Source organism: Microtus oregoni, unplaced genomic scaffold, assembly GCF_018167655.1.
Source record: "Microtus oregoni isolate MIOR12 unplaced genomic scaffold, Mior012 000019F_ref0000042, whole genome shotgun sequence".
Taxonomy (NCBI): Eukaryota; Metazoa; Chordata; class Mammalia; order Rodentia; family Cricetidae; genus Microtus; species Microtus oregoni.
Window position 1 is genome coordinate 6628223 of NW_024543078.1, and position 15842 is coordinate 6644064.

The following is a 15842-nucleotide window of genomic DNA, read 5'->3' on the forward strand; positions in this document are numbered from 1 at the left end:
GAGTAACATTCAGTGCAGACACTGTATTTCCATAGTGGGAACTCTTTATGCGACTGAACTTTCACGGAAACCGACAACTTGGAGCATCCCAGGACAGGGGGGTGATCAAATATCTAATTTCTCAGTATCATTTATATTAATGAGAAATAAAAATAAAAATAATAGTTTGCAAAGAAATGCTTAGTGATAAAGAGATTCCTTTAAATTAGTTTGTTAATTAAAGAACTAATGCCAATTCATTTAAGTTATCTTAAAAGTAAGTAAATAATGATAATGGAATATTTATGAATGTATTGACAAGACCACATAATGGCACCAAGAGTAAATGGCAAGCAATGATCTTCACGAGCAATGCTGCAGTTACACCAAACAAAACAATATCAAACTTGTTAAATCCACAAATTATTTAAAAAGATCATTTATGATGGAAAAGTGAATTTGTAACAAAGAATTCATGGATGGTTCAAATATTTGCATTAATAATGGAAGCATACCATATCAATAATGTGAAGATGAAGAATACATGATCAACAGATGCACAAAGGCACTTAATAAAACACAATGACTTCATGAAAAACCGAATGAATAAGGAAACAAAGATCTATATCTTAATGTACAGATCCCTTACAGACTCAAAGAGCTAATATTACATTCAATATTGAAAGTTTGAAAGCTTTATGACACTTAGAGCAAGAAAAGAATCCTAATTTGTCACGACTTTTAGACCCAAATTCGGAAAGTGAAATTCAGATCATCACTTCTGCAGATGCTATGATCAAATATATCAAAACCCAAAAATATTTACCAGAAAGTTCTTTTAAATCATGATTAAATTTCTCAGTGCTTAAGGGTACAAAGCTCATGTAAATGTGAATATTGTTCTCATGTCCTGATAGTGAGCTAGCTAATATAAATATCAATTCAATGTGCTTTACAATGGCTACAGATAAATAGGAATGCGTTCAACAGAATAGAAGAAATATACCTATCATAAAAATCATAATAGCATTACTTGGATAATTAAAGAAGCACACACCACATATGCACACACCACACATGTACACCACACAAACACACATACAAAACACACACACAATACAAACAGAACACACATACCACACACACACACCACTCACATACGCCACAATAAAAGCACACACCATACACACACTACATACATATCACAAACACTGCACATACACACACCATTCACATACACCACACACCATATACACACCACAAACATACTGCACACACTCTACAGATACACCATGCAAACCCACTGTATATACACATCCTACATACATACCATACATACCTCACACACACATTACATACACACACACCATATACATACCTTCAAAATGTGCATATAATCTCCTTCAAAAATGCCTATGAAAACCTTCGAAGATCTACCAAAAAACCACACAAATTATATAGAAAAAGAAAATTCCCTACACAAGCTTATCTAGATTAAAAAACAAAACAACTTGTGATCCTCCTGCCTCTGCCTCCTTCAACAAATCTTACCAGAGAAGAAACCATAATCAGAAAATATTGTATGAAAACCTATCTTCAATAAAAGAAAAAATGCAGCAATAAAAAAACCCACACCAAAATGAAAGCATTATAGACTATTCTCCAGTGATATGTCAAAACGGTATGATATTGAAATAAATTTATAATCTTCGACCAATAAAGGAGAATGAAGTGCTTAAACTGGGCCCTGGCTTCTCCAGACAGCTACTCATTTCTTTGTATGATAAAGATACTTGTGCACTTTTGCTGGGAATATGAGTCAGTAGAGAACATGGAAAGCCTTATGGAGGTTCCTTCCAAGAACAGAGTACATGTGTCCACCAGTCCTGACACTAAGAATGTGTATTAGTAACTTTTCTTGTTGATGTTTCAACATATCTGATAAAAAGCACTTTAAATAAAGAAGGGGATGATGATAAACAGTCAATGGAGTCCATCCATTACGGCACTTAGAGGTGAGGGAACCTTGAGATACGGTAACAGGATCACGATGAACCTGGTCATAGTGTATCTGCACTCAGCAAGCACAGAGATGTCATTCTTGGTTCTCAGCTTGTCAGCTTGGCTTCTTTTTTTTTCATTGAAAATAGATATTTTTAATACAGTATATTCTGATTATGGTTCTCCTCTCCCAACTGGTCCCATGTCCTTCCCACTTCCCCACCCACCCAAATCTATAGATACCATTTCTTTCTGTCTCCCAGTAGGATACAAAGATGCATCCAGAAACATAATAAAAATAAAACTAGATAAATAAAAGCAAACAAACTAGAATAGCACAGAAATACAAACCAAGACAGAAGCAAAAGAACCATAAAGTTCAAGAAACTCATATCGACACAGAGGTAAGCACATTTTTTTGCACATGCAGAAATCACATAAAGACACAAAACCAAAACAAAGATAAAATAAAAATAAAAACAGAAAAATAAAAAAGCAAAAACATTATATATGTGTGTGTGTATCTGTGTGTGTATCTTTGTGTGTGTGTGTGTGTGTGTGTGTATATGTATGTATCCTAAGGACCTGTATGGTTAAAACCAAAAATACAACAAAAAGCCCTGACAAAGCATCAAAGCATTATGGTTAAAAAGCCTCCAAACTGCCACTGAGTTCATTTTGGGTTGTCTATTTTCTAGTGGGCATTGGGCCTGGCCTTAAAAGTGGTTTTATATGCAGTGAGATTCAATTGGAGGAAACTAATTTTCCCATTTGTTAATGGTTATCATTTGGAGATAGCTCCTGGGCTAACGATGTGGTCTTATGTCCACTTCCTGTCTCATCATGGGACCCCATCTGGCCAAGACCTGTGCAAATCCTGTGCATGCCACATCAGTCTCTGTGACTTTGCACCGTCCTGCTGTCATTTGTTTCCTTAATGTCCTTCTCCCCTTCTGCCTCCTTCACAGGTTTCCCTGAGCCCTGACAGAGGGGAATTGATGGAGACATCCCATGCAGGATGGTCTCTCTACAGCTTGTGCAGACATCACTTTTAGAATGGTCTCTCCACAGCTTGTCCAGCAGCAGGTTTCTGTATTTATTTGCATCTACTGTAGTACAAACCTTCTCTGCTGCTGGCTGAGGATGACACTGAGCTAAGTAAATCAGAACACTGTTAGAAGTCATTGTACTGTAATGTCACTTCAGCAGAATGGTAGGGTTTTCTTTTCCCTTAAGGTCTCTGTCCTGTCTAGTCTCAGACTCTTGGCTGCACAAGCAGTGTCAGGCATAGGTTGCATTTCATGAAGTGGACCTTAAATTCCATCAGACATTGGTTGGTTACTCACCAAAGCTTTGTATCTCTACTGCACTAGCACATCTTGTAGAGAGGTCACCATCATATATCTAAGGTGTTGTAGCTGGATTAATGTTTACCTTTCTCCTTTGGAAGTGTGCAGAGTAACTTTGAGTATCATGAACGCTGTTCAGTAGGGATGAATGCTTTACACAGGCACCAGTTTAACTTCTCTGTGTTTAATGTTTTATATAGGTGTTTTCTTCAGCAATAGGCTTGGAGTTCCTATGGGGTTCCTTTGACCAACACTTAGATTAGATGTGACCCATTCCTGGAACTGGAGGCTTCATTTGGTGATGAGAGATGTTTATTTGGGCTTTATTTTCCCCATTACCCCGTTACTTGGCCATTCTGTTTAGATCACCTTCACATGTGTTTTAGAAAGCTTCTGCTGGACTAGGTTTCCATATGACCCCTTAAATGACCCTTAGCTTTTGTTCACCTCCCCAAGTTCCTTGCTACACTGACCTCTTTCCTCTTCCTCTCTGTTTGGTCCTATTGTTCCAGTGCGCCCACCCACAACATCCATCCATAACTATCAATTCTATCTGCCTTTCCTAAGATAATCCAACCTTCCACTACCCCTGACACACCAGTTCCTTACTCTATACCTAACCTCTAGTTATGTGAATTGTAGCCTGCTTACCGACTTAACAGCTAGCATTCACGTATAAGTGAATGTATGTCATTTGGGATCTAGATTGCCTTACTCAAGATGATTTTTTCCAATTCCATTCATTTATCTGAGAATTCCATGATTTTATTTTTTAAACAGTTAAAGTAATATTCTATTGTATAAATGTATCACATTTTCCTCATCAATTCTTCCATTGATGGACATCTAGGCTGTCTCTAATTTCTGGCTATTATGAATAGAGCAGAAATGAACAATGGTGAGCAGTTGTCTCTGTAATAAGATGTCCTTTGGATATATTCCCAAAAGTGGTATTGCTCAGCCTTGACATAGATCAGTTCCCATCTTCCTGAGTAACCTGATTGCCGTCATGGGTGTACAAGTTTGCACTCCCCCAGCAATGCAGTTTTCCTCCTCCACACCTTGCCATCATTATCTGTCATTCTTTATTTGGTCTTGGCCATTCTGAATGGTGTAAGAAAAAATCTCAAAGTAATTTTGATTTTCATTTCTCCGGAGACTAAGGAGTTGAATATTTCTTTAAGTACTTCTCGGTTATTTGTGGTTTATTTCTTCTTTAGTCATCTAACCCCTGGGGTGGTGCAACCCACCTTCAGGTTGGCTCTTGCCTTCTCAATAAAACCTCTCTGGAAACTCCTTCACAGATAGCTTTATGAGTGTTTCCCCTGCATTATCTAAATCTAATCAAGCTGAAAATGAAGATTAACCAGCCCAGAAAGCATGTTAAAAAAATGAAATCCTTATGTCAAAGAGCCTTCCTCACTCTTGTGCTCCCTGAAAGCCTGTCAAAGAAGCCCGTGAGAGTATCCTGGTGTTCATAAACATACCAATAAAGAAAATCCAGGACAAACACACAATGCAAACTTTTAATCTTTCCAGTCATTAAAGTTTTACTTTTTACTCATTTGGGAAGACAAGGTAAGAACAGTTTGATGAACCTTGAACAGAACATCTTGGGATTTTTCTTTCTACATAAACAGCCTATGCTAAACATTGAATGCATTTGTGTGTTGGACAAGTCTACTGTTGCAAATCAATCACTAATTATTTTGCCTTCTAATACTTCTACAGTAATTAAAGTTGTGGCAAAGAAGGGAAGTTTTTGTAATTGCCTTGCCCTCGTTCTGATGGGGAATTGGATTTCAGTCTACAAATATCATTATACCATTTCATATTCAAAGGAAAGATATACTTTTATGGTGACCTTGATTGAATTTTAAATTGTGACCTTTTTATTCAAATGAAAACTTGTACAATTCTTCCAAAAATTACAATAAGCGAAGGTTTTCCAGGTCCAAACTAAAATTCTGTGAATTACAATAACAAACTTGTTTATAAATCATAAAACATGAAAGTGAAAGAGAATATATTTATGAAAATTTGTATTATGTGAGCAGCAGATACCCCTTGAAATGATCATGTTCCAACACACTTTTTATGAAGACAGAAAGATTTGTTTTCATCTCTGCATAGATACTGCAGTGAGAAATCATTCAGCTTTGGGTCTGCCTTGCCAAAGCCTGGCAGACAGCAGGGAGAACAGGATAGCAGGTGTGACGATGATAATTAAAGATATTAATGGTGTTTGGATGCATTTCACGACTCCTGTTAACTTTTATAGCTCAACTTGTCCTGGATGAAACATAATTCTAAGGCAAGAGTTGCCTCAAAGCTACCATCCTCATCAAGCATAAAGAAGCGCCTTTCTTCCATGCTTTGCTCACAGCAAACACTTGGTATTCTTGTCTCTGAAAGCCATTATCGAAGTCAATACCAGGAATACTTATTTCTGCAGGGAAGTTAAATCCTGCTGGGATTCTAAGCCAGTGATCTCAAAATGCTAATATTTTAAAACATTCTGAATATATTTGAGTTTCATATTCTCATATGGCTGTGTGGAGTTTTTAATGAATTACAGGCCTGATATTGAAATCTATTTCAGTATATTACTAATAAATGTGAATTTTAGCAATGCAAGCATACTGAATCTATCAATAAATGAAGGTTTGGCATCAGAATAGATTATGTATGTAACTAAGATTGCTTCCACTATTTCACAAATTAAAGTTTTTGTTACCAACAAAATATTTATGTATAGAACTAGCTATGAAATTAATCTATCAGAAAGCATGCCCTGGTTCTGCAGATATATAAATTTTAAATAGTGTCATGCCATTACAGGTAAGTATTTTGGATCACCAAAGGTCTTGAGTTTCCCATGTAATGGGACAGTGATTGTGATTAGTGGTATTTCCTTGACATAAGCATCCACATAGCTTAATTAAACTGGAGAATTAATGATTGAAACAATAGGCCGGGTAGTTCTTAAGCATTTTCTCTTTTATATATGCCATCAGTATCAGATGGTTCAGCTTGATTATTCAGTAACAGATGGAGCTGTTATGTTCATAGATTCTCTAAGAGCAGGGCTCTTACTGGTAACATAAGGCTCCAGCAGCCCTTTATAGAAAGCAAAGATCAGGAGTCAGGTGCTACGGGTCTTCTAGAAAGTAGTACAGCTGTTTCAGCTCTTGAAGACATGAGAGACTCCATCTGGAATCATTCTTACACCTCTCTACCTATATGACTCGGATATCTGCATATGCCAGCTTCATCCCATCTCTGTAAAACCTGATATTCTCTTCTTGCTAATCATTTGAACACGTCTTTTGACTTTCCACACCCAAAATGGTGGTCAACAACGTCTTCTACCCATGTGAGCTACAGAACAGCTGGTTCTCTCTGGGTGCCTTAGCTGAAACACCACAGAAAAGACAATAGATGCTTCTATAGTTTAGAGTCAAAACCTGGGGTAACTTTTACTGGGTGGTGGATTTCTCATGCATGCTACCTGGGAAATAGTCATAATGGAAGCCGCCATGAAAAGATGGATGTAGATGGTGAAACTGAATGCTCGCCTTTTGCTTCTCTTCAAAAGAACCAAAATTATTTAATTCACTATATTTGAAGTTACTGTGATCTTTACCACCTTGATTAAATTTTTGATATCAGCAGCCCCAATTTAATCATTTCCATAATTAGTTGAAAACAAATATAGATTGGTTGGTATTAAAAAGAACATGAGTATATTTCACTAATATAAAATTGTATCTTTGAAAATTTACACAAGCTTTAATATAATAAACAATATACATGTAATAAATTGATTAAAGATATAGGAAATTAAGGTTTTGGTTAATGAAACTTTAATCCTTTCTTTTTCAATGTTTTTATTAACACTGTAATAATTTTAGGATACCTCAAAATGATATAAAGTAAAAAAAATCATGGTAATATATCAATAAAATAAAAATAAATATTCTATTTATTTTTCAGATTAATTTTTTGAAGACTGAAGTGGAAAGAAAGAGCAAAATGATCCGTGACCTACAGAATGAGGTAATTTTCACATTACAGGAAATTGTACACTAATCAAAGAATACACAAAGAAAATGCACATAGACTTTTAACCAGAAGTTTGGAGAATTTGAACGCTCAGCTGAGCTGCAGTAACATAACCACGGAGAACAAAAATGTTGCAAAGAATTACTATCTCACAGCTGCAATGAGCTTAGGAAGTAGAAAGGATTTCATTCCATTGATTTTTATTTTTCAAGATAATTGGAAACTACTTCTAGGTTTGAACATTAAATCTGATTTTTAATTTATCGTTCTCTACATGCAGAGAAGCCCCTGTTAAAGTTTATTATCTGATGTTTCTAACTGCCCTAAAATAATAAGAAATGATGCATGTGGATATTTATTTTATGAACAAGCAGTTTTAAGTTTCTTTAAAGGAGCCTATAAATGAAGTAAACAACAAAAGAACTAAATGTCAATGAACACTGTTGTAGAGAAAACTCTAGGAAATTAAGAAAACCCACTTCAGTTCAACTCTAAATATGTGGCTGTAAATCTCTCTAAGGTAATCATTCCGTCCTCTTGCCTCAGTAAACACAGTGCTGTGGAGGGGATAAGGTATATCATAATGTAATGGAGAGCTTCAGGTCACTATTCTTAATGGATTCCTGTACTGCCCATAGATGAACAGGTGCTAAGTTTTGCCTCACATACACCCTGAGCCCAAGATGAGCTCAGGATATTTTAGTAATATCTCCTCACAACGTTCTAACCTTTTTCTGGTGACTTACTGTTCTCGGGATGACTTTTGACCAGCCCATTATTATGCATAACTGACAGAGCCTTTACAACGTACTATGAACCATCCTCTTGAGTCCCTAGAGCTACTGGGGACAGTGCCAATGACCAGGCAGCTCAGCATGGCAGAACTCTCAGAAAACTGGAGGCAAGATTTCGGAAATAAAATCAGTGTAGCTCTGGTCTGTCTGAAGGTTTGGGACCATGATCCCTCCCAGTTTCCTCCTAGCATTTGCGACCTTAAGGTAGTACCACTCCCTGACCTGGAGGAGTACCACTCCTGTTCACGCTTGTGGCTTCATGGGGACTCTCTTCCTTGCCTAAAGCATTATGTATAAGAATCCATTACTGAGTTTTAGTACCCACTCTACTCTGTCTTGGCATTGTCTTGTTGTGACTGCATGTGCAAAACTCCTAGCTGCCAATCAGTTTGCATTTTGAGTTTCTAAGTGGATGTGAATAGGAGATTGGTAGTCTTCAAACCATTCTAGGTGTCTTGATTTCTGGTGTATTAACAAAAGTATCTTAGCAACTTTTAATAGGCAAGGATCAGAAGTATTGAGTATAAGTCCGCATGTCTTTGGAAAGGAATAAGGAATTAAAACTTGGGGCTGTTCACCCACCACAGAAAACAATGCTTTATTTCTTATAGTGAAAATGATTGTTAGTTACACATTAATGTGAAGAAAGGGGTTAATTTTGGTGGTTTGTTGTTGTTGTTGTTGTTGCTGGGGGCAATTGAAAGCAAGCTAACTAGCAACGTATACATTTTACTTTCTGAATCAAGGCTGGAAGTGTCTGTGAGAAGAGGCTTTACAGTAACGCTAATGTGATTGAAATGGCCAAAGTGAAATGCACAGAAAATTAAATATGAAATTGGCCTCTATCATATACGACTACAGGAAAGAAGTTTTTATTCGGCAAAGGAATTTTGACTTGGCATTTCAGAGGTAATGCTCGCTCATTGTAGAAATACTTGTTCTCTCAGGGGTGTCGACAGTCTGCCTTAGACACCCCCTCATTTCATATTGTGAGCAACTAATTCCACTATGTAAATTATTACTGAAAATACTGGTGAGCTACACACATTTGTGGAAGTTTAGAATTGGTCAAATTGGGAGTTCATCTGTGTTCACAGCCATATCGGCACTATTTTTTCTTACCTGATGGAGGATTATGACTGTAATTCTTCATAGAAGACTAAATGTGAACTTTGGTTCTGCGTCATTTATTAAAGTCACTTTGCCATTCATCTACTTTGAATTGTTGGCATTTTAGAACATGTGGAAACAATACACCTTAGACATTAGAAACTTGTTGAAACCCCAACAATGTTAAGCAATTACAATCATCATTGTGATTATATTTTGAGGTAATTAATTCATTAATCTGTATGCTTTGCATAAGTATTTTCTTAGTAATGGCTTAAGCAATCAAAACTCCATGAATAAAAATACCAAAGTATACTTGGCTTCTATCCTGTATTCACAGACATCATAGATATCCTCATAGTCTCTCTACAAAGTAAACAAAAGGACCAACCATTCACTTCACACACACTCCATCATAGGAACAGGGAAGAGTGATAATTTTTCGGCTTGTTTTAACAGAAATTGCCAGAGAAGATTCTAAATTACTGGCATACCTACAACAATCATTACAGCCAGGAAAATAGGAAGTTCAGTTAGTCATGTCTTCTTCACACTTCTGTCCTTAAGTTGTGTAGGTTTTATTCAACTTAAATCAAATAGATTTCCCTTAAGAAAGGAGGGATCACTAGAGAAGAAGAGAAGATACCAGAGTGATAAAAGAAAATATATCTTGGAACACATTGACATTTATATTATTTCCTGACTTCCAAACTCTTTCCTATGGTAAGCTCCAGACCATAGAGGGTAAATCACAGTTTAGTAAATTGTGATGTCCAAGGCAAGCAGAATATACTGAAGTGCTGTCTCTTTCCCAGCATTGCTTCCTCATCTAGACTTCCTCCTCATTCTAAATATGTTAGGAGTCTGCAATCTTCCTGTTGTGCATATCTTTCAAGTATTTACAATCTCCATATCAACGGTGGCAGAAAACATCTTCTGACCTAACACAAAACAATCAATCCCCTCCACCTCTGTGTCTTGAGAAAGATGGAGAGCTGATTTCATTTCAGTCTTCCTGGTTTCATGACTCCCTGACCCTTGTTTCCCATCTCCCCAGCTCTATGTACCCCAGAACCAGCATTATCACTGCTCTATGGGCTCATATAGCTTTTGAGTATCAGCTTGTCATGGTTTCTCCCTCTTAGTAGAACTTTACTCAGTCATCACTCAAACACATGGACTAAACCTAGGAGAGTTAAGAAGTTACAAATTATTAGAAATTTAAGAAAAGGATATTTATGAGAAATTCCATTCCAGAAAACCTAAGAAACTAAAAGGAGTGCTTCTCGCATAACAGGACAGATGAATGAACCCCATATGTGAAACATTAGAGGAAGAAGGTAAAATATAGAAATATTGCTTACAGTACCCATAGTGGAAACCAGATTCCCCAAAGGTCATTATTTCAATGTCATAAAAACCATTCCTCTGTACTATACCTATGTAAAAATCCATGAACCTCCCATTTAAGACAGTTTGTAGCCTCATAAAATTAATGAATAATGGAAATCTTCACATCTTACTCTTTGACCCCTCCTAGCACTTAATCTTTCTGGATTGGATTATGTAGTCACTAATCTACCTGTTATTTGCACTCTGAACTTTTCAGTAGTAAAGGGCATGGTGCATAAAATATGCCTATTAATATACAGTAAGTGTGTAGTGCAGTTAGGTTAGCAATAAGAATATTGAGTGTTTTTTTAATTACAAGAATGAAGACTAGTTTTTCAGTATTATATCCTTCATGCATTTTCTTGACCATGTGAAACTTCTGATCAATGTTTGTTGAGTAAAAACAAGTAATCCATGAACAAAGAAGTCAAGACCATGATGGGTATACCCACTGAAACAGTCTACCTGAGCTAATGGGAGCTCATCAACTCCAGCCAAATGGGAAAAAAAAAACACCAAAGGACAAAATTAGTCCCTCTGAATGTCGGTGACAGTTGTATGGCTGGGTCAGGGCCACTGGTATTTATTCCTACTGCTTGTACTGGCTTTAGGGGAACTTATTATCTTAGGATGAATACCTTGTTCAGCTTAGATATGGTAGGAAGGGCCTTGGACATTCCTAAAGCAATGTGCCTTACCCTCTCTGAGGAGTGAATGCAGGGTGGGGTTGGGGGGATAGGTGGAGGGAATGAGAGGAGGGAAGGGAGTGGGAACTTGAACTGGTAGGTATAATATAAAAGATCGTTTTTAATAAAATAAAATAAAAATAAAGCTATAAATGAATAAATAAATATGCCTTAACTAGACTGTATTTTTCATAATTTGAGTAGAATGGGCCACTTTTAATATCACATAATAATGAGACTATGGAATTATGAGGATTATTTATTTTTACATTTTCTATATATATATGTTGTATACACATGCACATAAAAGTAAATAAATAATAAAATACATTTAAAATACACAGAGCAGCTCAAAATCATGAATAATTAGCAAGACACATACTCATCAGTGCTGCTAAAAGGTACTCCTGGTTTGTTTTTCTTCAGCAAAGAGAGACAGACCTTACATCAGTTACTGATGATATACTTCATTGAAAAAACAAAAAATTAATAAAAAAAATAAAAATAAGGGATGGAAGAGAGGAAAGGAGGAAATAAACAGGGAAAGATGAAAAAGGGTTTATGTGGATTGATATTCAAAAATGAAGATTCCTTTAAAGGTTTATTTTTATTTGCATGTGTGTGTATGTGTCTGGTGTGTACGTGTGCATGTGGTATGCATGTATGGATGTTTGTGTGCATGTGTGAGTGTGTCTGTGTATGTGTGTGCCGTGTGTGCATGTGGTATGTGTGTGTGTGTGTGTGTGTGTGTGTGTGTCCCGTAAATAAAGCTGTCCATGGAGGCTAGAAAAAGGTTTCAGATGCCTTGAAGCTGGAGTTACAGGTGGTTGTGAGCCACTCACTGAATTCAGACCCTCTGCAAGCAAGATACATTGTCTAATAAGCCACATCTCTAAGTCAGGAAAGAATTTTGCCAACATTAGTGACGTAGTTACTTTCACCTGTGAATTTCACTAGTAATATAAGGAATTTGGGTTTTAAAATCCTGATGATTTTTTACAATTTACCTGTCAGAATCAATAATTTTAGACATTTAGTTTATAGAAACAAGAAAATGTAACTCAGTAGGTGACCCCTGAGTGGCAAATAATCTCTGTGTGAATCCACTGAAATGACCATAGGTATAATAAGCAGTTGCCTGGCTTACTTTAAATTGTCTTTTGATTTACCTGGAGCATTTATGAATATTCAAGAAATGCTCCTGTTTCCTTGTACTTTTATAAAATTACTGTCAAAGTTTCCTGCCATGTCCTTAGTATGTGTCTTAGAAAGGTGGACCATCTGCAGTTATCAAGGTCATCAACCAAGCTACTTTTATAATTTTATCATTTAACATATACTTATGGCACTAAAATATTAATATTTTTACAAATCTGTTATTTTCAGTTAGTACACAATATGGAGATGTTTTAAAATAATTACTTAAAATTATACACTCTATGTTCCTTCTTCAAGATATTATGAACTATCAGTATTTAGAAAGGGAAAAGGGCCTGAACTCAAAAACAGGAAGACACAGTGGTTCTATCTACTTATCATCTGTCTGTCTGTTTATCTACTTTTCTACATCTCTCTTCAATCCACGTAACATTTCTCACCATCTGCCATCCTAATCGTTTATACTCTAATATATCTATTTCAGTTTTAGTAATTAAATGTTACTTAAACATAGACACTAATGCCAGTCACACAGTTCTTTTGAGGGTAAAATTGTACAGTTATAAGGACCGCTACCATTGTTCCCTTCCTTTTCCTTTCCTCATTAATGTAAAATGTGATTGCCTGGATTTCTACATATTAACAATTATACCAATTATACATTCTTCAATTAAAACTTCCTGAATAATACACACATTTGCCTAAAACATATCCCGAAACCATATGCCACCGTTAGCTTTAAAAATATTCATGTAATAATTAAAAATTTTAAGATGGTGAGACTATCCTGGATGACACTGAGAGTGACTCAATCACTCACAAATGTCTTCATGATAAAGAAGCAGAAAGCCTGTAAGATAACTGTAGATAAAAGGACCGTTGTGCTTGATGATTTGAGTTCTATCTGTGGACCCACAATGTTGAAAAGGAAGAACCCCTCTAAAGAGTTGTTTCCTGACCTACTCAAGTAAGCCATGGCATGTGAGCACCCCTGCGTATACACACATACAAAATGAGCAGGGCAGGAGAGAGTGTGAGAGAGGAGAGAGGGGAGAGAGAGAGAGAGAGAGAGAGAGAGAGAGAGAGAGAGAGAGAGAGATCTGACTCATGCACAGGGTGGAGGCAATATGAAGAGGAAAAAAAGAGAGACTGGGAGATTGGAAGACAGAAAAACTTCAGCTAGAGCCAAAGACTGCCAACAGCATAAAAAGGCAAGGGGCAAGTCTACCTTGGGAAGCTCTGGAGGAAATTTACCCCTTGAAAGAGGCAAGGGACAGATTCATTCTGGGATCTCTGGGGGGATCTTAAACTCTATGATTTTGCCCAAATGATTTCTAAATTTTGTCTTGTTTCTTTCTAGGACCACAGAATACATTTCTATTGTTACCCTACTGTCTAGGTTGCTATTGCATTGCTGTAAAAAGACACCATGACTAAAGCAACTCTTATTTAGAGAGAGAGGGGGAAAGAGAGAGAGAGAGAGAGAGAGAGAGAGAGAGAGAGAGAGAGGAGAGCACATTTATTTGGGGATTGCTTATAGTTGCAGAGGTTTAGTCCATTATCACCTTGGTAGGAAGCTTGGAAAACTAAAGGCAGATATGGTGCTGGAGAAGTAGCTGGGAGTTATACTCAAATCCAGAGGCTACAGAAAGAACGAGCTAGGCACTGAGCCTGGTTGGGGCTTTTGAAACTCCAGTTGGCACCATGAAGCTGGGTATTCATGTAACAGCCTGATCATGCTTCTTGTTGCAGAATGTAGACTCTGGGACTCTGGATAAAGAAAGCAGTTGAATTTTTTTGGAGGGGGCTTAATGAGCCATATTAGTGGGAACATGGAAAACAGTGGTGCTGGAAGCAATGTAGATAAGGATGGCCCAGGTCAAGATGTTGCAAGGGGTTACAATTAAGTTTGTCTTAAATCTCAGAAGAGACTTGAACTTTTAGCTGTTTGTTCATTTGTTGTTTTTGTTTTGTTTCATTCTTTAACATAATTTCTTAATTGAATCTTTTGGAATTTTACATCATTCACCCCAATTCCGCTCACCTCCCAGTCCCTCCATATCTTCCTCTCACCCCTGCAGCATCCACCCAAAAGAAAACTTTGAAAAATCAAAACAAAATAAGCAAGCAAAGAGAAAAAGAAATTAAAAAGAAACAAAACAAAAAAATTAACAAAAAAAATCATGTTTCCTGGGGAGTCTATTCCAGTTCACTCCAGTAAGACAGGACAAGGGCAGGGAAAGGAAATAATTTTGTTTAAATCCAGCTTGGGAATCAGTGGTTGTATCTAGGTTGCTTCCATGACTGTGGAGCAGAATTTGTGCAAAGGAGAATTTGTAGCTCGGGCAGATTCAAAAAGCCCAACCCAGCATGGGTAAGGACTCACAACAGCCAGTGTTTCCTCACCAACACTGGGGAAGCTCCCCTGAGTTTTCCTATTCTTCAGAATTGCTTACTCCCTGTATGCTGCTCACAAGACCACGGCATGGCACTTTCTTTGGCTTGTGAGGTTTATAAACTCCCAAGTCTCCTTAGCTTTCTCCTCAGGAGAGACCTTCTTCAGTTTAGAACAAAGAGCCACAAAGCAATTCTGTGTACTATTATTAATTATGAGACTGAGCAGAAATACTAGCAAGCATTCCATTTCTTCAGGAAAAATTTAAAGATTTTGGTACAATACACATGTATTTATCACAGTTTGCCAGAGTCTTGAGCACAAACCTATATAGGGAGGAAATAATATAAAAAGATTCCCCAAGCCCTCTCTGAAATCTTTGTCTAGTGTGGGGGAAAAAACTCATGAAGCCAATAAACTAACATAATAGCAGAATAGTGTGTAAGAAGGTTCACATACTTTATTCCTTGACCACACACACACACACACACAAACAAAAAAAATGCTCATGATTTGTGATTAAAATATCCCAAGTGGTCAATACTTGCGTTCAACTTTCTTTCTCCTTGTTATTCAGAGTCCAGAACGATAGTCCACAGACAAGAGTGACACAAAATCAATGTGGTCCCTCTGAGCTCAGTTATCACAGATCAGTGACACACAGTCAGGAGGGTATTCTGAGCTCGGTCATTACAGATCAGTGGCACACAGTCAGGAGGTTGTTATGAGCTCCATCATCACGGATAAGAGTGACACACAGTCAGGAGGTTGTTCTGAGCTCAGTCATCACAGATCAGTGACACACAGTCAGGAAGTTGTTCTGAGCTAAGTCATCACAGCTAAGTGTGACACACAGTCAGGAGGTTGTTCTGAGCTGTCATTCTAACCTGCTTTGCAAATGTCTCCATTTTTT

The 15842-nt window shown here is 37.0% G+C and overlaps 1 protein-coding gene across 2 annotated transcripts in view; it reads left to right on the forward strand.

Annotated features, from left to right (window-relative positions):
• LOC121459512 (leucine zipper protein 2) overlaps positions 1-15842 on the forward strand; it is a 334680-nt gene that overhangs the window by 189542 nt on the left and 129296 nt on the right. For both annotated transcript variants that reach the window (XM_041669388.1, XM_041669387.1), the window contains exon 5: positions 7326-7388. In XM_041669388.1, the coding sequence (XP_041525322.1) occupies positions 7326-7388 (63 nt within the window). The remainder of the gene's footprint in view (positions 1-7325; positions 7389-15842) is intronic.